We start from the raw sequence: 27306 nt of genomic DNA on the forward strand, positions 1-27306 counted from the left end.
ACAGACTATCCACCATATGTACAAACCATAAGGGCAGCATCATATGAAGAGGAGGATGCACAGAGGCACTCGCACAGTGCACATAGCATAGGAGAATAGAAGGACGCCAATAGTTAAAGCCAAAGTACACAAATCTAACCATTTTATTTCAGCATTTATTAATTTTGCAAGATACGGCAAAACACATGGAGAGCAAGAAGCAAAACTCAAGAAAACAGTTAGGCACTTCATCTTCCATCAACAAAGTTGCAACTGTGTTGCCATCGGGAGTAAAAATTGCAAGAAACATGGACAGCGGATGGAGTAGAAAGAAGGTGAAGACGTGACCAAAGGTGCAAACATAGGCTACCAAATAAGATTTCACAATGGAGACTGTCACATTCAAAGGTTTGAATGGTGTGGAGTGCAAGAAATGGTAGACTGATACACCACATAATGATCCCATATAACAACAACTAAGGCATGCACAAGTCAATTGGGCAAATCAAATGCTCATCTTTTGCATATGAGATTTCGAGGGAGTCTTGCATGTCATGATTTGGGCATATGGCAAGTCTCGGAGGCAGTGTGTATTCATGTATCAACACCACCAGATTACCATATCTTTTGGGGTAGCCAAATTCACAAAAGTGTTTGGGATTCCTGGTAGGCATGGAAAAAAGATTGATAAGGCACTGAAGATATCACCAGATTTCTGCAAAACACTTCTCTACTTGATGTGTAGAGATGACCTCACGCCCACAAAAAAGGAACAAATGGTCCATGCCAGCAAGGGCACGAATGTAAAGAAATCATATCCTTGGCAAGGTGAGTGGCAATGCATCCTAGATGGTTTGAAGAGTCACCTGACATGGGCCAACCGCACTAGCAATATTACCATTGCTCAATTTGCCCTCATGAACAGGCTTAGAAATGGCACAATATTAGATTGGGCAACTTTGTTGACTAACAGGATGGAGGGACGAGTTCATGAGACTTCGACACCGGACATTTTACATGCCCCACCATGCCATCGAGTTATTTTTGGAGGTTGTACACATGTAGATATCCCCTCAAATTTCACACCTGGTACCCCAAGGTCGAGTGCACTCAAATAAACCACTTATTTTCTACTAGTCACATCTAGATATGATGGGGCCTAGTGGAGAAATTCAATTAGCCAAGAAGCTGAAGAAGCAGCTAGTGGTCTCGGAGAGCAAGTACAAACCAGAAGGTGAGGATGATGGTGATAGTAGCCAGGAGGGAACAAAGGAAACATCACAAGCCATAGAGGTTAGGGCAGAGGAGCCCTTGGTGGCAGATGTGGCTACCGAGATAGAGGTAGCGAAGGAGGCATATGCTACAAGCACCTTCACACCCTCACCAATCGATTCTGCACCTGCACTTCTTGTTGGTTTGAGTTTAGTGCAACCCACAATAATAGGGTTTCCAGGATTTAGTGAGAGGAGGGAGCCTATTATCCTATCACCACGACCTATTTCAATGGCAGAGCCCATCGAGATGGAGAGATAGGAGGAGACATTGAGGTTTAAGAGAGTGGGCAGTCAGGTGAAGATGAGACTAGGCAAGATGGGGTGATAGCACTTGCAGGCAATGTGTCCAATGCTACCATGGACACTTGACTTGATCAATCTCAGTTGGCCCCACGAGTTCCAATGAACCCTACAATCCTTTCACCACAACGCCTGTTGCCACAACCCGAGGCCATAGTAGACTTGGCGGTCGAGATACTAGAGACAGAGATGATGCCACAAGCAACCCCTCAAGAGAGCGGAGAGAAGATACCCAAGGAGTTGTCTATGCAACAACTAGCAGGGTCTCAAGAGGAGGCACCTGATCTCGAGTTGGACAGGTACTTGGTGGAGATAGTTGCCACTACCCACCTGGTAGTTATGTCAGCACGATCTTGAGCTCATGAACGAGTAGAGGGCAAGATTGAGCAGCTCTTAGCCTTTTTCATTGATAGGCGTGTTGCAAAGATTGAGCGGTGTTTTCGAGCTAGCGGATGGCGGACTAAGGAGACACTTGAGATGTTGAACAATTGGCAACTTCCAGACAAACAGCAGGATAGTAACACTTAGGTTGTGCTTAGGTAGATTGAGCAGGTCTTCCAACAAAGGTATTATGAGATCCGGAGGACTAAGTATGTGGCTGACAAGGATGAAGCACAGGGGCTAGCAGCAGCAAAGGCTTGAGGGCAGATAGCTGACTTGGAGGCCCAGTTGGCTCAAGAGAGGAGTGAGTCGGCAGCAACCACAAGAGGAACAACTGAAGGACATGATGGATACTCATTTGGTGAGCATTATAGAGTTGGTAAATAAGAAGGATAAGGAGATCCTCAAGCCTGCTATGATGGTGAAGTCAGCCTGAGAACGCCAGATGATCGCAGAGAGAAATCTCAAGTTACGCACGGAGGTGTACCAGTTGCGGACACACATGGCAGCCTCTTCTCCTTCAGGGATGCTCCCTCCACCTAATCCCTCTTCATGATTTGCTATTGTATATAGTTGTCTCATTTTTGTTGTGCGTCGTCCCAAGACAACTTCCTTTTTTGGGGGGATGATGTTGTTGGCAAAAATATATTAAGTCATCGAGGAAAGGGTAAACATGTGTTAGGTATGTAGTTACTAACCAAAGGGGGATATGTTATGACACAATGGTTGAGTCACACCCCTTCAAACTTTATATGTACTCTCCATAGTTGGGAGATATCATCAATTGTCATCTATCTTGTCCTACGTACAGAAAGCATTAATGGAATATATGATTTTGGTTACCTGAAGCATTGAAATTACTTTGTGTTATCTTTCTTATCAGTAGCATGTGTTAACTCAGTTTACCGTACTTGGTAAACACATCAAACTAACCCTCTATTCTAAATTTAAGTAGCTTCCCCCAAAGTTTGGCAAGAAACTGCTCTAATATCATTGTGAGAACCCCTGAAAGTTCTAACTCTTCCAAACCACTAATTTGTTATGCAAATGATAGATATAACTGATTTTTGAAATAAATATGCAATTACTTGAATTGTTTATCAAGTGTTGCCAAGCAAGATAATAACTTTGCATAAGAATAATAACAAATGAATTCAAATTCTTATTTGCAAATCTAGACAATTTACAATAAGTTGATGCTAGATATTAGCACTAAATCTAATGGTAAATGAAAGAACCTAATTCCTCCAACACAGCAAGGAGTTTATAACAACAATCAACATTCAAACCCTTACACAATTCATCGAAACACCAAATGCAATAGTTTAATGAATAGCGAAGCCCAAGCAATGATCTACTTTCTCCTTAAAGCACTAACACCAAATCCTGATAACTCACGTGTGAACAGCAAAGTCCCATGGTTGAAGAAATGAAGTACAGCTGCTAGCAATTGAATTAAATACAGCCTCTTGAGCCACGGCAATTACAGTTGGGCAATTACAAACTATATTTGTTGATGAACTCCACAAATCTGATAGAAACCCTCACCAAATTCAACACATTGAAGCTCTGTAACGGCCTCTGATTGAAACCATCTCTCCATTTGCACAATTCATTAGGTCTCTCACCAATTCAAAGTGTCAGAACTTGAAAGAATTTACAATTTCTCAAGCTGATAAACTGAAACCCATGTTTCACTTTCTTCTTCGCAAACCAAAGAAAAAGCATAAGTCATGAATGAATGAATTTCTCCCATCAATTGGCTTCTTATAATTCACAAGAAAAATTCAATCATAGCTTCTTTAATACACTTATCATGACTTACAAAATATTTAGCTTTCATTGCACTTGCTTTTGATGTATTCGAAATATTTATTTAATTTTATTTCCCTCCATTTGGTGCACAACAAAATAACATAAAGTATTTTTTGATAATCACTTATACCTCCCTTTAAATTGGCACTTTACATTATTCCTCTGCACTTTATAATTTGACTAGATGATCATTAAATAACCCTTTAAATAACAAAATCAAATAACATTTAACGATGTGCAATTTTAAATAGTTATTAATAAAGTATTAGTTTATTAATAATTAAATTTCATAACTCCAAAGGAACTCATTATTTCTCGATCCTATCAAAACTAGGAGGTAACCCACTGCATTCACTACTAACTAGGGTGCCTTACTAAAAATAGTAATGGTTCATCTCTATTAACCCTTGATTTACTATAATTAGTAAATCCTTAAATACTAAATCAACAAAGGTGCTAAAGGTCATCACCGTAACTAAGGTTGGTCCAATTGTCCTACCAAAGATAGAAATGCTAGATAGATGACTTACTATAAATAGTAAGTGTACCAAATTGAGCCAACTTACAAATGAGTCAATCTTTGTGCATACCATGAGTCTAAGTGTCCTTGCCAAAAATAGCTATGACCATAAGTCCCCAACTAGAAGCTTTGTCAATGTCACAAAAACTCCACACTGCTACCAAACTATCCAAGTGCCCTGCTAAAGATACAAAATTTCTTTCCCAAAATAGACACTTACCATAAATAGTAAGTGTGTCAATTTGACTCGAACAAAGAGCAATCCTAAACAACCCTAACCTCTAGAGTGGGCAATGGCCTCCAACTCTGTTAACTGGGCCCTTAGAAAAACTCAATTAACCTATGAGGATTAGGAAATAGGCCAATCCTCTGAAAGTTGACAATCACAAAAAAGGGGACATTACATGGCCTTTCGCACTCTTGGGAATCCTTCATTCAAGGAACTAGTGGAAGAGATGAACTACCCAAGTTTGATCGGTTGAGAGCTGATTGCATTCAAGAGGAATGCAGATTCTAGAGGAAAAGGGCATAAATCCACCATGAAGAAGATCATGTCCTTGCTGCGCATATTTCGAAGAGGGAAGGAAAGAAAGGACATTTTAAGAGGCACAAAGATAGGAATTTTGATTCAGCTCCTGACTAAAAAGAAGGATCTCTCTAGAATCTAATGCTTCAAATGTGACAATGATGGTCAATTTGCTGGAGATTGTTCAACAAGACCCAAGCATCAATGCTAGAGATTGTTCAACAAGACCCAAGCATGAAGTTGATGCCATGAATATTGAAAATGCTTCTCCACTTAGAGAGTCAAATGAAAATTAAAGGGTTTCTTATTTATTTCTGCTCATTCAAGTAATGTTCCTACTCATAGTGATGGCTTGGAGCTTCTCACCATATTAGAGGTTATCGTGAGCATCTCTCTAATCTGATAGAAAGGGATATTCATTTACAAATTATTATTGGTGGTGATGCTTGCTATTTTGTGAAGGGTGTTCAAACTACATATTTTCATTTAGATTCAGAAATTCCTTCATTTAAAAGTTGTGTTGTTCATTCCTAGAATCAAGAGAAATCTGATTTCTATTTCAGCACTGGAAGGATACCAAGTTGCATTTGTTAAAGGCAAAGTTCTTGCATGGAAGAAGAACATTAGCATTAAGACAGCCCGTGAAATTGGTGTTCATCATGAGAGTCTATATAGGTTTTAAGCTCGTCTTATCCAAGCCTTAGCACATGATTCCATGAGTGCTTGTGGTTTGTGGCATAAAAGATTCACTCATCTAAATTTCAGCACTGTTTTCTCCATAGAGAAGATGGTCATTGGCCTTCCAAAGCTAAATCAAGGCCATGCGGATATTTGCAAAGGTTGTGCTCTAGGTAAGAACATTAATAAGTCCTTTTTATAATAGGCAAAGTAGAGCAAAAGAAATCCTGGAGCTGATTCATTATGACTTGTGTGGTCCTATGGTTGTTGTTCCATTAAGTGGTTTTTGGTACTACATTACCTTTATTGATGATTTCTCACTTAACTCATGGATTTATTTTCTGAAAACTATAGAGTTCGATAAGGTGTTCTCTAGATTTAAAGAGTCCAAAGCCCTTGTATAAAATTTGTCTGATATGAGGATCTAAGTTTTAAGGTCTGACAATGGAGGTGAATGTAACTCTGGTATATCTCAAAAACATTATACTCAAGCTGGGATTAAGAGGGAGTTTTGTGTCCCTTATAATCCACAACAAAACAGAGTTACAGAAAGAAAAAGTGGATCTATTGTTGAGGCAGCAAAAGCCATGATTCATGATCAAGGCCTTCAAATGTTTCTTTGGAAAAAATCTTGCAAGACAATAGTTTATGTTCACAATCATAGTCCTTATCGAATTCTAGACAATGTAACTCTTGAAGGAGCATTCACGAGTACTGAGCCAGATATTAGTCATCTTAGAATTTTTGGGTGTCCAGTTTACATACACGTACCAAAAGATAAAAGGTCTAAGTTAGAACCTTCAGGAAAGAAGGATATTTTTGTTGGTTATAGTGAATCATCAAAAGTTTACAATGTCTACATTCTTGGTCAAAAGCATATTGAAATCAGCAGAGATGTTTCATTTGAAGAAGGTGTAGCTCGCAAAAAATCTATAGGGACTGATATGGAAATTGATCGAGAAGATCTTGAGCCTTCTCAAGATATGAATATTGCTGCCTCTGAGAGGCAGAGGGAGAAACCTGAATTAAAAGATCCTATTGATCCCGTTGATCCTATAAGTATAGACTCTACAGTTGATGCAAGTAATATTTCATTTGACAAGAAGAAAGCTTTGTGAGCCAGGCATACTATGCGAGAGGCTGAAAAATATGCAGCCGGGCGTGGCACATCCAGAGAAAGTAAATAACCTCATAAGTTTGCAGGATATGTTGCTTTGATGGGTCATATTATTGAATCCAAGCCTTCAAGTTCTGAGGAGGCTTCAAACAGCAAGTATGGAGAGATGTCATGATGGAAAAATATCAATCCATTATCAAGAATGATGTTTGGTACATTGTTCCTAGGCCTAAAGGTAAATTTGTTGTTTGTTCTAAGTGGTTGTTCAAAATTTAACATGCAGCTGATGAAAGTGTTAAAAAGTATAAAGCTAGCTTTGTAGCTAGAGCATTTTCTCAAAAAGAAGGTATAGATTATGAGGAGACTTTTGCTCCTATAGTGCAGTATAGTTCTATTGGAACTATTATTGTTGTTGCAGCAGTTAAAGGATGGAAACTACATCAAATGGATGTAAAGATAGCATTTTGGAATGATGTAATTGAAGAAGTATCCATTGAGCAGCCGAAGGGTTTTGTGATTCATGAGAAGGAATCATATGTGTACAGATTGGAAAAGGCTTTGTATGGACTTTGTTAATGTTTGATAGCTTCAGTTGAATAAACCTTGAGATAATACTGTTGTAGATATATATACATATATTTATTTATTATATGTCACATATAATATATATATATATATATATTTAAGTATCATTATGTAAGAGAACTTAATATAATAATAATTCATGAAATTTTATATATATATATAAACTATAATTAAAACTTATTATTATATTAATTACCTAATAACTAATAGACATGTCCCATGAAGAGACATGTCTCTTCTGGCTTATTCTCAATATATAAATTCAAGGATTTGTTGCCCTTGAAAATCACATACCTTAAATAGGCAATGCTATTACATTTGCAGCAAGCCTCTTCTTCAACATGGTATCAAAGCTAGGTTGTAAATGTGAAATCATAGAAATGATATGGAGAAGAATAAGAAAATGGATCAAGTTTATGGAGATATCTGAATTTAGTAACAAAGTATTATAGAGTCCCTCTAGGAGATGGAGCTCCAGTCAAGCTTGAAAATTAACATCCCAGTCTCAGGCAAGTATGCAAATGAATCGAGGAAAATGAAGAGAAGTTAATGAATCATACTCTCCATAAATAAAAAGACGGTTACGAAACATTACCGCCAGCATGGAGAATTTATAATATAAAAGGGAGGCACTTTACATAATACGGACGAAAAGGAAGGAAGAAATATACAAAATACACAATTTAAAGGATGACAACCATTGGTGATTGGACCCATTAACGCATGGTGTAAGAAGCATTTTTAGCCTAACATTATCATCGAAGGAACAAATAAGAAAATTTATAATGGAGTGATTTCCCATCGGTTAGACGAAAAACTATATATTGTAAGCAAAAACAGTGTAAGGGGGAACAAAAACATTATAACAAGCGAATGATACTACTATAAAATACCCCTTGATCGGCGGGCAGAAAAAGACAGCTCCAAAAATCGAGAAATCAAAACAATGCACATACATCAAATATACTCCTATGATGTCATGGGGCACTCTTGAAAGGAAATGAGTGGACATGATTAAATGTATCAAAATTATTCCATTGCTATGATGGGTTCAATCTATGGCCCACAGCTTTGTTGGCTATGTTGATAGCAACCGTGGTGATATGATGTACTTCCCTGTCAACGGTATTTGACAATTGGCAAGACGTCAGGGAGAATTCACTAACATAAATGTAATTCGCAAATATTACAAGGGTAATATCAAACAACGCCTTTCCACATCTACAAAGGCTTTAGTTTCAAAATGCATTGTCAGTGATGACTATAAGGGAAGACATAGTATTGAAAGTGACAAGGACCCCATCATATAAGGTAAGTATGTATGTTATATTATTATTATGAAATATTTATACTAGCATGCTTATCTACTAATATTGATCTATTAACATATTTTGTTATTATGAATATTGAACATTCAAATTACCTATGATCCATGGTTATATTTAAGAGTTATGTAGAGCATTAATTAATTAATTAATTATCATAGTAGAATTAATTAATACAATAGTTTTCAATTAAAATACTAATGTCTAATGGAATGAAAGATTAAATAAAAGGATATTGATGTGCAAATGAGTGTTTATTATCCTTGAGTATTTTACTTATCTAGTCACTGTAGTCTCTCCCTTATTTGCATTTCTATGCGAGTTGTTTGCCTTGATCTTTGTCGAGGATGCTCTTGCAGGAAAAGGAGGATTGATATTAGATTCAGAAAGAGTCAAACACTTCTTTAAAGCCAACTTTGGATGAGGAGCTCAGATGATTGATATTCAGAGGGAGTTCAAAAGTCCATGTGTGACTATGATTTTTAATGGACCTGCCTCATGTGTACATCATGAGGAAGTGACGACTTCCAAATGATTATCACTTGTATTTGCAAAAGTTATTGGAAGGTGATGATCTTACAGTAACTCAAATCGTGATATAAATTTAATGTAAATGTTGAAACAAATCATGATAAATTAAATCTTGTAAATCAACAACTAAGTGTTAGATGTCATTCACTAGACGGTCTACGAGTTGATCGATGGTAATTGACGAATATCATGTGTTGATATTCTACAAGCCATTACTTAGAGTATTTCGTGAATATCATATGTTGATATTATGGAGGCCAATACTCATAATATCAAATGTGGTATCAAAATGGTGGAGATCTTCTAATCAAAGATGTCCTTAAAATTGTGTCATTCTTAATATTACCAATGGTGTAATATTTATCAAACTCTTTATCCTCCCTAGCTAAGAGGGTGTGTTAATGTTTGATAGCTTCAATCAAATAAACCTTGAGACAATACTATTGTGTATATATATATATGAGATATAAATTTATATATCTATGTATTATTATGTGAGAGAATTTAATATAATAATAATTCATGTATATATATATATATATATATATATATATATATAACTAAAACTTATTATCATATTAATTACCTAATAACGAATAGACATGTCACTTCTAGCTTATTCTTAATATGTAAATTCAAGGACTTGCTGTCCTTGAAAAACACATACCTTAAATAGGTAGTGTTATAACATTTGCAGCGATCCTGTTCTCCAACAGACTTGAGCAAGCTCCATGTGCATGATATGAAAGAATTGATCATTATTTATTGAGCTTGGGCTTCCCAAAAAATGATGCAAATCCAAATTTCTATTTCAAAGTAATTGATGATAAAACATTAATCTTAAATGTTATTGATGATTTGTTTCTTACCAGACAGGATGATCTCATTGCTAAATGGAAGAAAGGGTTAGCTTTTGAATTCGAGATGAAAGATCTCAATCTTATGCACTGCTTCCTTGGACTAGAAGTATGGCAAAGACCAAATGAGATCATTCTCAGTCAAGGAAATATGTTATTGACATTTTGAAAAGATTTGGTATGTTAGACTGCAAGTCCATGTCAACTCCTATGGCAGCAAGACTGAAAAAGTTACATGAGGTAGCATCCAATTCAGATTTATTTGATCCCTCTATGTATAGGAAAGTGATTGGATCATTAATGTATTTGGTTAATACTAGGCCTAATATATGTTGTGTTGTTAACACTCTCAATTAGTTCATGTGTGACACTAGACAAATTCATCTTGTAGGAGCAAAATATATTTTGAGATATGCACATGGTACAATGGGATATGGTCTAAAATATACTTCTTGTGAAGGTTTGAACTTGCAGGGTTTTTCTGATTCTGATTGGACAAGGTTTTTCTGATTCTGATTGGGCAGGGTGTCTGTCTGATAGGAAGAGCACTTTCAGTTGTTGTTCTAGCCTATATTCAGCTATGATTTTCGGGTGCAGCAGGAAATAGTCATGTGTGGCTCAGAGTACAACAGAAGTTTAATATGTTGCAGCTTGTGTGGCAGCAAGAGAAGCAGAGTGGCTTTAAAAGCTTCTTGCAAGACTGTTTGGGCAACCTTTGGAGCCAACTATGACTCTTTGTGACAATCAAAGCAGTGTGAAGCTTTCGGTTAATATTATTTTTTATGATAGAAGTATGTGGAGATCAAGTATCATTATTTAAGAGATATTGTTCAAAGGAAAGCATCTGAAAATAAGTACATTCATATGGATGAGCAAACAGTGAACATTCTCACCAAGTCACTTCTTAGAGTGAAGTTTTATTATTTTCGAGATAAGCTTGGTAATGTGGAGAATGATACTCTTGTTGAGAGAGTGATTCTTATTTCATGTTGTTAATGCATTCTTCTCTGTGAGAGAAGTTTGAGGTGCAAGCCCTTGTAATGCTTTTTTCTCTGAGACAGATATTTGAGGTAAAAACCTTGTTGCGCTTTCCACTCATGGGAGTAGCCATGGTGAATATCGTGTTTGGCAAATCCATGATGCTATCACATCGAGAGAATCCCTGGTAAATGTTTGTTATCAACACATATGGGTGTAGTCATTGTATTTGTCATGTTGAGAGACTCCATGACATGAAATCTGCAAATGATATCTCCTTCGCTAAGAGGAAGTGTTAATGTTTTTTATAACTGCAGGAAACATCATTTACCTGTGATGGCTGTGCAAACTCTTTGATGATATTCACCTTGTTCTCAAGCTTATCAGTTCAGCTATGCCTTGCAGCGATTTTATTATTCTGTTGATGTTAATAAGTTTATTCTTTCTCTTCTGTATCCATTCTCAGAAAATTATTGTTGCCTTCACGTGCACATCTATTGGAACAGCTGTTCTTGTGATGACATCTCTTCAACTTCATGTTTTTCCTTTCGGTAGCCCTTTTGTATGTTGCTTCAAATGTTGTGAAGATGTATCCTCTTCCTTTTGCCCAGCTAGAGACATTGAGCTGTTCTTTATATCATTGTCGAGTTCATTTGACAATGGTTTTCCCTTCATTGTTGATATTCAGTATGTGTTATGTCTTGAGAATGGGAATGAAACAATATCGTAGCATGTTTCTCCTTAGATGTCCGGTTGCACATATTTGTGTGCCATGTGGATCATGCCCCTGTGTGAGCTGGAATTGCCATTGTATCTTTACTGCAAGTGATTCATTATTAACAGTTGTGTCCCTTGGAGTTCCACTGCTTAGACTTTTTGGATGGGGTTGAGCATCATTCATATCCACCTTGGATGCAGACAGGGCATCGTATCATATTTGCTTCAGACAGAACGACAGGAGTGTGTACAGATGTTAAGTTTTAGTAACTGTAGAGAGGGATTATCATCTACTACAATGAGCATTGTATATGACTGAATTTCTGAATGATCAATCTATGATCATACTATTAGTGTAAACCATTCTCATTGTTTAAAGTATCTGTAAGATACTTGCAGCTCTGTATGTTTTGTGTATGCATGGTAAAAGTAATCAAACTGTGAACAAGGCTTATTGGTTGACTGTTAAGAGTTAACAATTATATGAGACATCGTATTTGTTTTGAGTATTTAATAAAGGATCTGTATTTTGTAGGGCTTGGTTTTCCACCCTCAAGTGGCCGGTTTTCCCACGATAATCTATTGTGCCATTTGTTATTGTGTTTCTGCATATTGTATTATTGCATTCTTGTTTTAAATTTAACAATATGGTTGTGTATTTTGCTATGTTATTATTATTAGCATACTGATGTATTTTGAACTTGATTACTGCTGCATGTAAGTATATATTTTTTAATTTTATATGTTTTTGTACAAAGCAAAGCATACTCCAAAAAAAAAATTTGACCAAACCCATGAACCCAAACCCAAAACTGAGCCCAAACCAGAACCGTCAACTTCGATTTTTATGTGTACTTTGTAGTATTATACAATAGATTAAACTTGGATAATTTGTTCAATCAGGTTTAGTTACACTCGTCCTTTTTGGAGTGTGAGGTGTCTTCCTCTTCCTTCTGAGTTGAACTTTCTTATTTGAAGAATGAAGTTTATCTCACTCTTTGGGAGTCACACTTCTGGAAGAGAAATGCAATCCTCTTCTCCTTGTATTTTTTATAAATGCATCTTCATTAAATTTGTTGTACTGATACACACTTTATGAATGCAATAGTTAAATTTTACTCATTGCTTTTGAGTCTATGTTATTTCCTTGAGTAATTAGGTTATTTTTTAAGGCATTTGTTCCCAGTAAGAGATCTTCAGCAATTTTTTTAAATCTTAAACCGAGTAATCGTCCCAAGCATCCAAAAATGTTACAATGATTCTAATATTGAAATATATTTGAAGCATTTGCGAAATTAAATAAATTATGCCAATTTTCTTCTCAATCTGAAATGAAATATCATCATAAATCTGGAAATGCCTACATTTAAACCTTAAAAGAAATATTAGAAGCTAACAATTTTCCTTCAAACATATTAAAATGCAAAAACCTGTGTAAAGTTTCAGGTTCGGAAATATGAGATTACATGGGATTTACAAATATCCACAAAAAAGAGATAGCAATCTAGGAACTTACTGATCTCCCCTAGATTAAAGCGAGAATGTAAGTAACCAACAAGACCATCTTACATCTCAAAACAAAAGTTAGGATATAAGAAAATTACCAAGAAGCAGGAATTAACATACAAGTGCGCAAAATCTGCAAGCTTGACAATCTTAATTAGACTGTGACGCAAAATGAGTTGATGAAGTTTTCGCCAAAGCAACTTACCCAGAGGTAAATCACCATCTAGCTGAAATTCCTCCCCTTGCCATTGCCAAGATTCATTAAAGGACATCTTCTGAAAAAATCAGAATGAACTATCAAAAGAATTGCCCCAATATTTGTTGAAAACAGAAACTCATAAAACAGCTATTGTGAATAGCAGATAACTACAAAACTGATTTTAGGACAATCTGAAAGCAAAAATTGTGCAACAAGAAATGTTTTTTTAATGAAATTTGCATGCACTCTACAAAGATCTTTGCTTAAAAAAATTAAATACATAGAGAGAGAGGAATTTGTCACCTACATAGTCTGTTCACAACTGGGACGATAAATTATTTGTCTACCTCTCTCCCACACGTTGCCACTCAAGACTGAGAAAAGAACAAGTCGGAAAAAATAATGAAATATGGAATCATTTTAAGTTGTTCTATTAGAAAGAAAAATAGCAGTACAAATGAAACATATGGAAAACACCAAGCTCAGATTTTGAAGCTTGGGAGTCTGATCAACAAAAATCACACACATTTGGAACCTTAGAGTCAACCTTTGCTATTTAGAAAATTGGAGAGTTTGTTCAAGAGAGGATAGAATACCTCTTGTATTTTATTCACTGTTGTCCATGTCATAAAACACACACCAATAGGTTCCAGAGTAAAAGCTTAAGGAGAAGATTCTAAGAGCTGTTCATGAATCACCATTAGCAGGGCACCCAAGATATTTCAAGACATATAGACAATTTTTTTATAAGATCTCATGGAAAGGCCTCAAGCATGATCTGCTACAATTAGTCAAGAAGTGTCACACCTACCCCTACCAGCAAAACAAATAAGAGCATGCCTTTTCGACAGGATTGTTACAAACCTTACCCATTCTATTTCACAGGTGGGAGAGCATCTCAATTTATTATCACAAATTTTCAAGGTTCAGTGCAATGATTGTATTTACATAGTAGTTGACCATTTGACCAAGCATGCCCACTTTTTTGCCACCCTGGCAAAGTCTATGTGGAATTGTTATTTCAAGAGATTTTCAGGTTACATGTGCTTTCAAAGAATATTGTCAATGATAGAGATAGTAGATTCCTTGGTGCCTTTTGGATGGAGTTTTTCAAGTTCGCAGGCACTGAGCTAACTCCAAGCACCAATTACTATCCTCTAACAGATGGACAACCAAGATTGTAAACGAGTGGGTAGAGAACTACTTGCAAAATTACGTGGCAACACAGCAAAAGGCAAGGATCCATTTGGAACATCTAGGGGAATATTGTTACAACACCACCTATCACATGTCAATTGGGATGTCACCCTACATGGCACTTTATGGCTATAAGGCTGCTTTATTTGAAGATTTGGCATTGGGAGACAGTGGTGCACTCAAGGTGAACGATTGGCTTCAAAAGAGTTAAGATATCCTTAGATCCATCAAGATAGTTCACAACAGGCACAGAATCAGCAAAAGATATATGCAAATCACCACGGAGTGAGCGTCATTTCGAAAAAAGAGTTTTGGTCTATATTCACTTATAGCCCTACAAGCATTCTTCTTTGAAGAAAAGCGGTGTGCAGAAGCTGAAGCCCTAGGTTTACGGTCCCTACAACCTGATTAGGTGGATTGATGAGGTGGCATATGAAATGGAGCTTCCTCAAAAAAGTAGGATACACAATGTATTTCCTGTCTCTTGCCTTCAAAGGGCTATTGGGAAGCAAGTCACTGTTTCGGAGGAGCTTCTGCCACTTGATAATGAAGGAAAGCTTGCCTTCGAGTTAGATGAGATCAAGATTTCAAGGAGAGGAGGGTAAGGACTTGCTCAATAAAGGAGTATCTTGTCAAATGGAAGGACTTACCAATCGAGGATGTTACTTGGGAGAGTGAGAAATTTTGGAGCATCTTAACATAAAATTGCTTCTAAGCAAGCAATTCCAAGAGGGGGAGACTGTCATGTCCCCTCCTTTCTAATTGGGACCTATTTCTCTTTGTACCTTGTAGCTCATCCTTGTCGCCATGAGATAAGTGCTAGGGGACCCTCTGTGAGGCATGTCCTTGTTACCACTCTTGATACAAATCTAAAATCAAATTATTTCTTGGCACCATTCCTATGCTTTGCCGACATGCTCAATTGAAAGATGTTTGGCCCATTGTTCCATGTCTGCAAGTCATGCAAGTAGTCCTAGTCGTCAAGCCAAGCAAACCTGGCCGAGTTTTTGTAACTCAACCTAGGTCATGGAATATGATATATAATTTCATATAAATAATTATAAAAGTATATAATTTTAAGGATTCTTTTAGTTTTTCCGAGTCATTACCAAGTTGTTGTCGAGTCATAGGCAAGGCACAAGTCAAGTCTGCCTTGCCAAGTCTGAACAGAGCCCAAGTTTGGGAACTTCGGCTAATAATGAAGAAATCTTGCTTGGGCCAACATTAGTGGAGGTCCTTCGGCAGCAAGAATAGATGGATCAATTGGAAAGAGTGTTGCTCTCTCAAGCAGTTGATGAGGATGTTTTGGTCTTCAAAGATGAAAAGAGTAACAAGGATGATCTAATTCATCAAATAGAGCATTGTGATCAAATAGGAGGTTCCCTTATGCATCAAACCCACGTGGAGTATTCCAATGCGAGCATTTTGAAATAGCTATTTCAAAATGTCAATTAATGGCTTTGTTTGATTTTTTCTTTCCTTGTAATCACTTTTACATAGTAGAGTAGATTTTCTGAAGATTTCCAAAAAGTGCAAGTGCATAGCTATTCCCTCCTAGAGATAGCAAGTTTTGCTTTTTTGCAGGGTTACGGATATATATATATATATATATATATATATATATATATATATATATATATATATATATATATATATATATATATATATAGTGTTATTATCACATTCTTAATCATAATAAACAAATGTTATTGATAACTAATGAGATTTGAAGAGACATGTCTCTATGGAGACATGCCTCTTAAATGTCATATACATATGCATTGAAAATGTAATTTGGAAAACATAGAAATTACAAACAGTGTTAGTACATTTACATCCTCCAGGAAACTCAACATGATATCAGAGCAGGGTTTCTCTAGGCCTGTGAGTTTTTTTTGAAATACTTTTCAAATCTACAATATCAACAAAGAGCCTTGCATTCCTGTTAAATAATACCAAGTTGGCCTTTTATCGATTGCATCTGTTAACTGATTTTGGTTGTTTCTGAATTATTTGTCATCGGGTTGTCTGTAATTGAATTTACAAACTGATTCAAGATGGAATAATGTTCATTCAAGCTTAGTGGCTTAAGTAGGAAACCCAATTCATGTCATGACAGCACCCTTTGGTTGTTTAAAAATAATACAAGATCAGTATCAGTTTCCATTGTTATTGTTTAGGATTCATGATCAATGGTTTTGAGAAAGTATATGATTCAGCACCCAATGAATGAGTCATTTTACTATTTTGGAGACCCGATTCACAAACCAGGACATCAGAACTGTTTGGTTAATGAATCGGTTATAATTCGGTTATAATTCCATTTTTGATTAATCACTCTGTATTTTGATTAGATGGTTTAGCCTCATTACCATTATCAGGTTCAAATCATGTCAGAAACTTCTTTGTTTTGCACTGCTGCAAGAATGGGTATCGACTTATGTAATTTGATTTTGTACTGCTGCAAGATTGTGGAGTACGAAATTGAAGGTGAATACTGAATGCTGGATTATAGATGATGTTCTCATATTGCATCTTCCTGTCAGTATTATGACAGTAATTTATGTATGAATATGCAGATTTGGGTTTTTATCTCTCTGTGTCTGCATTACGAACCCAAATTCAAGGGAGGAAATACAGATCCACAAGTACTAGAGGCAACAGTGATGAAATAGTTGATGCATGCCAGAGTGTCTGACCTAGCGTGAAAGACAAATTTGATGCGCAGTTAGTAAAGAGTAGTTTAGAAACACCATTTATTACATAAGCTAATAATATATATTAAACATGGTCAAATGCATATAGATGTAAGAGGTCTCGGGCACCAACCAGTCACAGTCAAATGGGGCAGGTTGAGGGACGGCGGAAGAATATATGAAAGAAGATGACAAATAATGACAAAATTACAAAGGTGGAAAAGATTTAATGTAAGATATGGCCATAAAACCATACAAAGAGAAAGGGATATATACCGTGCTGAAGGAAGGCAACATAAAAAGTATGAACATTGGAAAATAATGGCATATTGGCCCCTAAAAAAGTTAAGTACATGTAACTAATCAAATTCACCCTTGGTCTAAAGTCAATACATTTCCCTAGCAACTGAAAAGGTGAATTAGGCCACAATCGAGTGCTAGATGCGTACGTTTTCCCATTGTTTATTTATTATTTTTATTGAGAATAACATTGATTAAAGTATCATAAAAAGCCAAGTTACCAATTCGGCCTCCTAGAAGCTGGATGTGGAAGCGGATGTGGATGGATTCTGAAAGCGGATGGGTGCACTATGGGTGCCACCTAGATGCCACTCACAGGCACTCGGATGTGGACAGATGCCCGTCTCAAGCATCCGGACACATCCGAGTGCCTGGGAGTGGCATCCGGATGGCACCCACAAGGCACCCGGGAGCATCCACAGACTTCCTCGCCCAAAAAAGAAAGACAAACATTTTTTAATATTTTTTGAACATGTGGCGTGATTCTATTAGGCTTATTAAATCATGAATAAAATGATTAAAATAATTAAACAAATGTAATGAAAGATAAGCTATAGGATAGATTTGAACAGCAACAAGATATTGATGCCTCAAAGAAACTCTTTGTGGGTGAAAACTTCAACCAAATAATACTATATGTTGAGTGCTTAAAAATGGCTTACAAAACTGATTCCACAGCTCCTTTTGAATTGCAATAGGTTTCTTTGCAAGGGTTTCTTTTGGGCTGTTGTCTAATGGATTTGCATCTAAACAAAATACTTGAAAGAAACAATGTAGATCATCTTTTGAACTTGAAGGTAAGAATACAAGACTGAAATTACTTATCTGATTTCTTTGCATATATATATATATATATATATATATATATATATATATATATATATATATATATATATCCGCATCCCCCCAAAAGAAATCCTGCATCCCATATCTGCTTCCTAAATCCACTTCGGAATCCGCATCCGAATCGGTAACTTAGATAAAAGGTATTTTAATTATATAAAAAGAAATTTGTATTTTTATATATATATTAAGCTAGAGTAACATAGAAGCATGTTAATAAAGAATGATCTTATATAATTATGTGAAACTACCCTTGAGCATTATTGTAGTCTCTCTCTTGCATATTTCACTATAAGAGCTATTTGTCTTGATCTTTTCTTCTGAGAATGTTCTTGTAGGAAGGGAGATTGATATCAGATTCAGAGGGAGTCTAACACTTCTTTCTCAAAAGATTGATGTTCAGAGGGAGTCTGACACATTCATCTGAAGGAGTAGATAGAGGATATGCTTCAGTTGATCTTCGAAGTTCTTGATCATATCAAATTCAGAGGGAGTATAACACTTCATCAAAGGCAACTTTGGTTGAGGAGCTCGAATGATTGATTTTCAGAGGGAGTTTTGAAAGTCCTTGTGTGTGACCATATGACCCTAATGGGCCTACCCCCTGTGTATATCATGAGGAAGTGACGACTTCCAAATAATGTCACTTATATTTGCAGAAGTTATTGACGATCTTACAATAACTTACTTTTCTATAATGATAGATATCTTACGATATCTATGTAGAGCATGATAGATTATTCTTTTATGTTGGATGTTTATATGGTAAGCATTATGAGAATGCATGTGCACATACCTTATAAACATTTTTTTGTACATGGTGAGTGCTTGCAATTGATGTTTTGGAAGGCCATTACATAAAGTACTTGGTTAACATCATGCGACTCGATGTTCTAGAAGGCCATTCTCACTATACTTGGTGAACATATTGCATCTCAACATTCTAGAAGGCCATTACTCAACGAGTATTCGGTGAATATCATTGCTATTCTGGGAGACCAATACTCGTGATATCAAATGTGATATCAAACACTTTTGAGTACTTGGTGAATATCATTGATATTCTAGGAGACCAATACTCATGATATTAAATGTGATATCAAACCTTATTTGAGTACTTGGTGAATATTATTTGTTTATATTCTAGGAGACCAATACTTATGATACAGATGTGATATCAAATCTTATTTGAGTACATGGTGAATATCATGTGTTGATATTTTGGAAGACCAATACTCATGATATCAAACGTGATATCAAAATGATACTTAGACTATCTGGTGAATATCATGTGTTGATATTCTGGAAGACCAATACTCTTGATATCAAATGTGATATCAAAATGGTGTGTTGGCTTGGTTTTTCACATGTTAAAAATTTCTGAAATATTCCAGTGAAAATCCAATTCCTTTTCAAATTTAGGGTTGTATGTTTTTGAGTCATTGTTGACCCAAGAAAAATCTCTAATTTGATGTTATTCCAATGCCAAATTTGCCCCAGAAAACCCTTGAGATAGGTTTACATGGTGTGCATTTTAAAGAAATGCGCAGAAGAAAATCATTTGAAAACCCCTTTTCATTTTCTCGGGTACCTTTTAAATTTGTTTGTGTTGCCTAACCTTACCTTAAGTCTAAATTTGAAATTATAACCCAAGCTTTTGTTTTAAATCTTTGCGGGTATTGTTTTATATGTGAAAATCAACTAAGTTACGATGGCCATTGATCTTACTTAAGATCAAGGGTTGTCGCTTTGTCACCAAAGGAAGTTGCAAAGTTTTTATCCTTGGCGACATAGCGACAAGGTGACATCTATCTGTAGGACCTAGTAAGAAGGCGAGGTTTCAAAAGTAAGATCTTCACTATAGATCAAATGGTAGATCAACGAACCTTGCATTGTCACCAAAGGAAGTTGCCTGTTATTTATTTATGACAACATGGCGAGAACAAGACACGTGGAATGTAGTGCACCAGCCCTCGCAGAAAGTGTCGCAGGTTCCAAGTCATCAAAGGGTTTGCAGCTATCAATTTTCATTCCCCATAGGGATATACATTATGAAAGCAAGATGTTTGGTCCGCACCATCAGATCTTTTTAAGACCGACAGAGGTCGCTTTGTCGCCATAAAAAGTTACATGGTTTTTGCCCTTGGTGACATAGCGACATGAAGACACATGTCCGACAGGCCCATCTCAGTTGTAATATGGTTGTGTTTCCTATCGTCAAATGCAAGATTAATCAATGGATGTCGCTTTGTCGCCAATGAGAGTTGCAAGGTCTTTACTCTTGGCAACATAGCAAGAGATTGACACGTAGCATGGTGGCCCACTTTCAAAGGAGTTCTGTAGTACCATCCTTGATCATCTGATTCATAAGAGATCAAAGGATGTCGTTATGTCGCTATGGGAAACTGCTCGAACTTTGTCCATAGCAACATAGAGAGAGCTCGACATGTGTTCGGTTACATGATTGAATAATATGCAAGTTGCTAGCAAGGTAAAAAAAGGGTACATATGTCAAATTTCAATTGGATTGACAAGTTGGAAGGTTGAAGCCGAGTCAGACTGCATTTTATTTCTTGATCATTTGGATTTTTGTAAATCGGCGGCCTGTTTTCAAACTCAAAGGGGAATGCCACTTTGTTTTTCTCTACAACCCATTTATGGAGATTAAAAGCTTCTCGTGTGAGCTAATACAAGGAATTTAGTGAAGAAGCTTGAGAATTTTATCATGCAAATAGATTTTTTGAGTTCCTGAACCCTGAACCTATTGAAAAAACTAATATTTCGCCTTGTTGAGCCATGAAATTTTCTATATCAACGATCTATTGCAGTGCTCAGAGAAGCGAAAAAGCCAAGTATTTTCATCTACATATAATTAAAGAATTCTGGTATTTTTCGCATTATCCTTTCAATATGCCTCCAAAGAATGGTTTTTCTAGGAAGGTCGAGTATGCCAGTAGGAATATTCACGATGATTTCTTAGAGAAATTGAATGAATCTACCAATGAGTCCGCCCAGATAAAGAAAATAGTTCCAGTAAACCCTAGGCTCTGAGTTGCAGATGGTTTATTTGACAAAGGGAATTGGATTCGAGATGCCATGACTTCTAAAACAGTGTTACAATTATTCAAAAAATGGTTTCCAAAGAGGAAATTGTTTGCCCCCCATGGAAATATCTGGAATTTTGACCTAGGTGAGTTAGTGGTTCCTGGAGTCTTCATGGATTTAGACCTCCTCACTGCTATATCTTGGAATTATGATCCTGTAGCTAGGATGGTGAGGAGAATAGATGGGGAATGGCTGGTGAAAATTACTATGGAAGAAATACAATAAGTCTTTGGAATGGATCCTACAACAGTTTATCATGAGGCCATTGATTTTCTGGGATTGGAAAAGGAATACTTGTCCCGTAAGGATCAAATTAGGCAAGGAGCACTAAGAGGACACTTGGCCACAATTGGAAACTTAACCTTTGTCACAACATCAACAAAAGAGCCTTTTAAGAAATAGTTCTTCAATTCTGGGGCTATAGATATATATATATTTATGACTTTATGCAAAGTTTTCGGTGAAGATGAGCAAGAATTTGTGCCAATAGAGTTCATGTATATGATGGTACAGATTTCTTCCTTTGGAGTGGATATTATTTTTGATTTTGCATCTTTTCTAGCAGAAGAAACTCATATAGGTCTGATTGGAATTACAAAAGGGAAAATTGAGAAAACCTTTGGTTTTTACTCTTTGTTAATGCATATGTTTTTGTATAAAGGGGTCACATTTTTTGAGAAAGACATGATATTAACAAGAGAACATGATGGAGAATCTCTACCAATCCAATTATGGAGTGCAGATATGACTTGGGATGTAGAGGAGGCTAGTTTTGTGAGATTTGACAAATATTTTGCATCTAGACTAAAGAACCTATTATTGAAAGAAAATCCCAAGATACCCAAGGCATTGTTAGACTTCATCAAGCCTATGGATAACCCTAGCAATTTGAAAGTGTCCCATAATTGGGCAGATATTATACCCTATCCAGTGTCAACAGTATTCAGAGTATATGGATTCCAAGGAACTCCACATGTGCTTCCCTACCAGGTACCTCTTAAGGTAGGAGTGGCTGAGATGTTATGGCAAATAGGTGGTTTGGAAGAAGCAAAACTGACTGGTAGGTCAAGAGGCTCTATTTTCCCATCCTACACAGCAGCTCATCAGTTTATAATCACAAAGGGTGGTTGGTTATTTTTGTACAAGATTTTAGACCCATATAAAATGGCAGTCGCCCATGCTAGATTTAATGATAGTAAGGGATTTTTTGATATGTTCAGACAAAGGGGTAGGACTAGTGCTCATAAGCATCAATTCTATTTCCCCAGAGATGTAATAAGAAATGAATTCTCTCCCCAAGAGCAAGAGATCAAGAAAGAAAAGTCGAGAGTTTATTCTAGGGTATTAGAATTCATTAATTGTTTTAAGAAAGATTATAGCCCTTCGAAAGATGCAAAAACATCAACAGACAAGTTGAACAAGTTGATGATCACCTTCTTAGAAATCATGGATACAATGAATGAAAAGAAAACTCTTCTTATCAATACTTATCCTGACAGAGAAAGGGAGGTAATGAAGAAGTTATCTTTTACTCTTGTTGTAGGATCAGAACAATTGGTCATCTAAAGGAGGTTTGGCTATAACATAATCAGGAATAGAGAGCATACAGCTGATAAAGGAAAGCAAATAGTTAGATCAACTAGTGCTGCTTTGCAAGAAAGGCCTAAAGAACCAAGGTCCAAGAGGCAGAAGATAGAAGAGAAGCAGATATCACAAATAGAAGATTACACACCTTCTCAATCTCCCTTGCATATAGGGGAGGAGCAGCTCACTAGAGAGCAAATTGAACAATCAAGATGCCAAGGGGGAGTGTTTATCACTACTACAGAATTGGAGGAAGAAAATCCCAGGAACATCCCATGCATAGCCTTGAACTAACTATTGCTTATTATAGAGGGAAAGAATTAGACCCTATAGTGGAGCAAGCCAATCATGAATTTCTTTTAGATGACAATTTTGTCAAATCCAGAGCTTTCTATCGATTTGCTTGGAGAACTAATATTGAGAAATTTGAAGAATGATGTAATAAGAGGAAGGTCGAGCATCCAGAAATGGAGAATGTAGTTGTGCAAGATGAAATAAAGGATGAAATGATGCAAGAATTCAAAAGTTTGACTCCTAAAGAGGGAAGAAGAACGATAATATCATCTGGAGTTTTGCTTTTGCCAGATTGGGATATAGCAGATGCCATGGCTTTTAATACTGTCACCAAGAAATTAAGTGTTGAGGAAAAGGTGAGAAAAGGACTTAGAGGTGCTAAGTTCAGTGAAGATCATGCTGCTTTAGTAATCTAGTCTTTAAGAAGAGGATCAAGAGCTAGGTTTTCTCAACCTGATGATATTGGATTGGTTGGAAATTTGATTGTTAAGAGGGTAGAAGATACTCCAAATGATGATGCTGTAGAATTCAATGTTGAAACAGCTAACCTCACATTAGCCACTGTCAAGAAGGAGAAAAGAAAAAAATTGGAATTACAAGAAAAATATGAACAGGTTCTAGATGCTTACAATAAGGAAGTACAAAAGAGGATTGAGCTCGAAAATAAGATAGTGGGATATAAAGGACAATCTAACAAAGCCAGGATTATTTATCCTCCTCGTCCTTTGGTTGAACCTTTCAAGTCAACTCCCCTAGTAGAAATACCAGCTACCCCACAAGGACCCCAATTATATACAACTGAAGAGTTTGAAGAAGAAAAGAATAAATTGTGGTCAATGCATGTTGAATTAGATGTCCAATATGAAAATAAACTAAGAGACTCCATTATGTATCTAGTAGATAGGGTAGAATGGCTTGTATTCTATGGACAATTGTCAAAAGTAATGGATGTGTGGAATGAGTTGAAAGATAATGAAAACATCTTGAAGCCAATTGTCAGAAGATGGAACAGTAGGGATAGTGATATCACAATTTTATGTTGTTCAGTCATTGGTCTTTCTTGTGAGCAAACAGAGAAAAACTTTGACATGACTAACAACCTCTTTGATTTTGAAAACAAGAGAATTACATTACAAAGGAGAAACTTTAATTATTTTTCAAAGTATCTTAATGAAAGTTTTGAACTTTTCCCCCATGCACTTAAGGTTGTGGATAAATTGAAAGGTAAAGAGGAGTGGGCTAAAGAGCTAGATGAATTAATGTATTTCAGATTGAATAAAGTCATCAATGAAAAGGGCCACATATGGTTTGCTAAAACAACTGAAGAAGTTGTTCGGGTTCAAATTTTTTCAATTCTTTTAAAAGGGATTTTGTTGAAACTGAGAAGTTGGGAGAAGAAATCTTGAGGAAGCAACAAGAAATTTTGAAATTTAACTGGCCAAATGACTCATTGTTTAACAAATGGATGGCAGATCTTGCCCAGTCAAATCAACTAATAGTTGATGAAACCGATGAAAGTGGTATTGACCCAGATGAGTTACAAATAATAGATGCACCAAAGGAAAGAAAAGAAGATCAACCAGTTGCACAAAATGAGGCAGTTAGTCAAATTGATGATGTGGCAGCAGAAAAACCAATTGTAATTGTTGGCTTGTCAATTCAAGATCATTTGGAGGGAGATCCACGAGTTATATTGAGTTTCCAAATATCAGAACCAGATATGTAGATCAAGTTACCCCGTGGTTGGAAGAGCAAAGATAACAAGAAGATGCAACAGAATTGGCCCCACAAAAAGAAGATTCATGATGTAGACATTTTGTTGCACAAATTTTTATCTTATTATGATAGTAATCTTTTGTTTGTAATATCTTTTTGTCTTAAGGACAGCTGTCATTCTTCTCTAAGCCTAAAGCTTGTTGGATCTCATGTTATATAAATGAGATCCCAAGGCTAGAGAAAGGCTCCGAAGTTTGTATAAATTTTAGTATTATGCTAGGCTTGCATTCGGCAGTCTCTGTGTTAATTTTGTGATGTATTCTTCTTTGCATATCTAAGAATATTAGAACATGGAAGGATTAAGTGTTTAGCCTTGAGTTACTCTGAACTTAATGCCAGTAATATATTGTTTTCAAGGGAAATAAATACAAAGGAATGTTCTACAAGTTTCTGTATCTCTGAATTGTCTCCAATTTCATATGTCTGAAGATTTGAGAATGAATGAATAATGTTCTTTCATTTTAATGCAGCTTGGATGGGTTGTATGTCTATTCATTGATTGCCTTCAATTCAAAGAATTAAATAAATGCTTTCATAAAACTGATAGGTTTTCTAGTTGTGTGGGAGGATCTTCATAAGAAGAAGATTTAGAGTTTACTGATAATTTCAATTGTAAAGCAATTGAATAGATCAAGTTGTATTAGTGTGATTTCTATGTACCAATGGATAAGACATTGATCACTATTTAGAATGCAAATTGTTGAGTTCATGGGGTTGCATGGAGCACAAAATATAAACCAAATTAATCTTTACTTTCTTGTATGAAGAGTTACACTGTTGGTCAGCACTTATTTGAAATAATCCCTTGTATGTCATTGTTAGTTGTTGTTGTCAAGGATTAGTTGTAAAGTATAGAAGAATTGTGACCATTTTCTGCTATAAGGGATAGAAGTGAAGTAGAAAGCATGATGTTAATAAGCATATGTTGAATTCAAGAACCATAAACCATTTATATGCCCATATATCCCTTAGGTGCACCCGCCTTGGTTTTGCAAAACCTAAAGAGTAGAGAATCCCTGTGATTCTGTTGAAGCTGGGTCCAAATCTGAAGTTTTCTTAAGTTGATCATAGGAGGTTGCTAACCCTTAGACCAAGTTGTACTTTCAAAATCCCAGCATCAAGTTTTTTGTTGCTTGGTAGTTTTGAAACACCAACATAGTGGATACGTTCTGATCAAAGATATCCTTGAAACTTGTCATTCCTAATATTACCAATTGTGTAACATACGTCTTGTGGTTATCCTCCCTAGCTAAGAGGGGAGAGTTAATGTTTTGTGCCTTTTGTCAGATAAAACCTATTGAAGATATATATATATATATATATATATATATATATATATATAATCACATTCTTAATCATAATAAACAAATGTTATTGACAACTAATGAGAGTTGAAGAAACATGTCTCTATGGAGACATGCCTCTTAAATGTCATTTACATATGCATTGAGAATGTAATTTGGAAAACACAGAAATTGCATATAGTGTTAGTACATTTACATCCTCCAAGAAATTCAACAACAAAGGTTGCAAATCTTTCATGAGGTTATAGGTGGGCTAATGCATCATTCTCTGTTGTTGACTTCTTGCCCAATGGATTGCTTTAGGCCACTAATCTTATGCTTAGTAGGCAAGCATCCCCTTTGAGCCGCCAGAAATGTTGGCTATTGTTGCCCCAATCTATCCCATCATAGACAACCAATCTGAGAAATTTTCAATGGGTTGGAATATGTTACAATAGGTTAACAGGTCATGCTATCTGTGACCAACCTTCGAGTTATCCCCATTTCGCTATTTCACAAGGTTCCTTTTTTCCACTTACGAAATGGCAAAACCAATCAGGGTTCGCCATGTGGCTTCATTTTGTTCAACAATGCAGGCCAGTGTTTTCCTAAGTTTAAAGGATGGTGCATTTCAATTCTTCATCAACGGTTGTGATTTGCCCTCACCATGTCGCAATCAGATTTCAATGAGCAACCTAATGAATTGGGCGATCGCAAGGGTCAACAGGATAACGCTATGTCACAGGGTTAGCTTTAGTGTTATCCCATTTCACTATTTTGCAAGGGGTCAAAATGGCAGTTCGCGAAATGGAAAAACCTTTGGCCATTTCACAAGTTCTTCTAATTGTTGCGAAATTGCACCAACCATTCAATTTAAAAGCTAATCTCCATCTACAGTTGTGTTTTAATCTTTGATTGGGAGACTTTGCATTGAATCTTG

At 36.2% G+C, this 27306-nt stretch overlaps 1 protein-coding gene across 5 annotated transcripts in view; it reads right to left on the reverse strand.

Annotated features, from left to right (window-relative positions):
- The window catches only part of LOC149559077 (protein XRI1-like), an 84763-nt gene that overhangs the window by 24010 nt on the left and 33447 nt on the right, over nt 1–27306 (reverse strand). Inside the window, exons 2-4 of one of the 5 annotated variants that reach the window (XM_089833037.1) lie at nt 13885–13971; nt 13592–13662; nt 13295–13364 (exon numbers count right to left, since the gene is read on the reverse strand). In XM_089833037.1, the coding sequence (XP_089689163.1) occupies nt 13295–13361 (67 nt within the window). In that variant the 5' untranslated portion in view covers nt 13362–13364; nt 13592–13662; nt 13885–13971. The remainder of the gene's footprint in view (nt 1–13294; nt 13365–13591; nt 13663–13884; nt 13972–27306) is intronic. The other 4 variants (XM_089833035.1, XM_089833034.1, XM_089833036.1 and 1 more) reach the window with 4 other exon arrangements.

The sequence above is a fragment of the Cupressus sempervirens genome, chromosome 5, assembly GCF_028749045.1.
Source record: "Cupressus sempervirens isolate cs-2001-9-10 chromosome 5, ASM2874904v1, whole genome shotgun sequence".
Classification (NCBI taxonomy): Eukaryota; Viridiplantae; Streptophyta; class Pinopsida; order Cupressales; family Cupressaceae; genus Cupressus; species Cupressus sempervirens.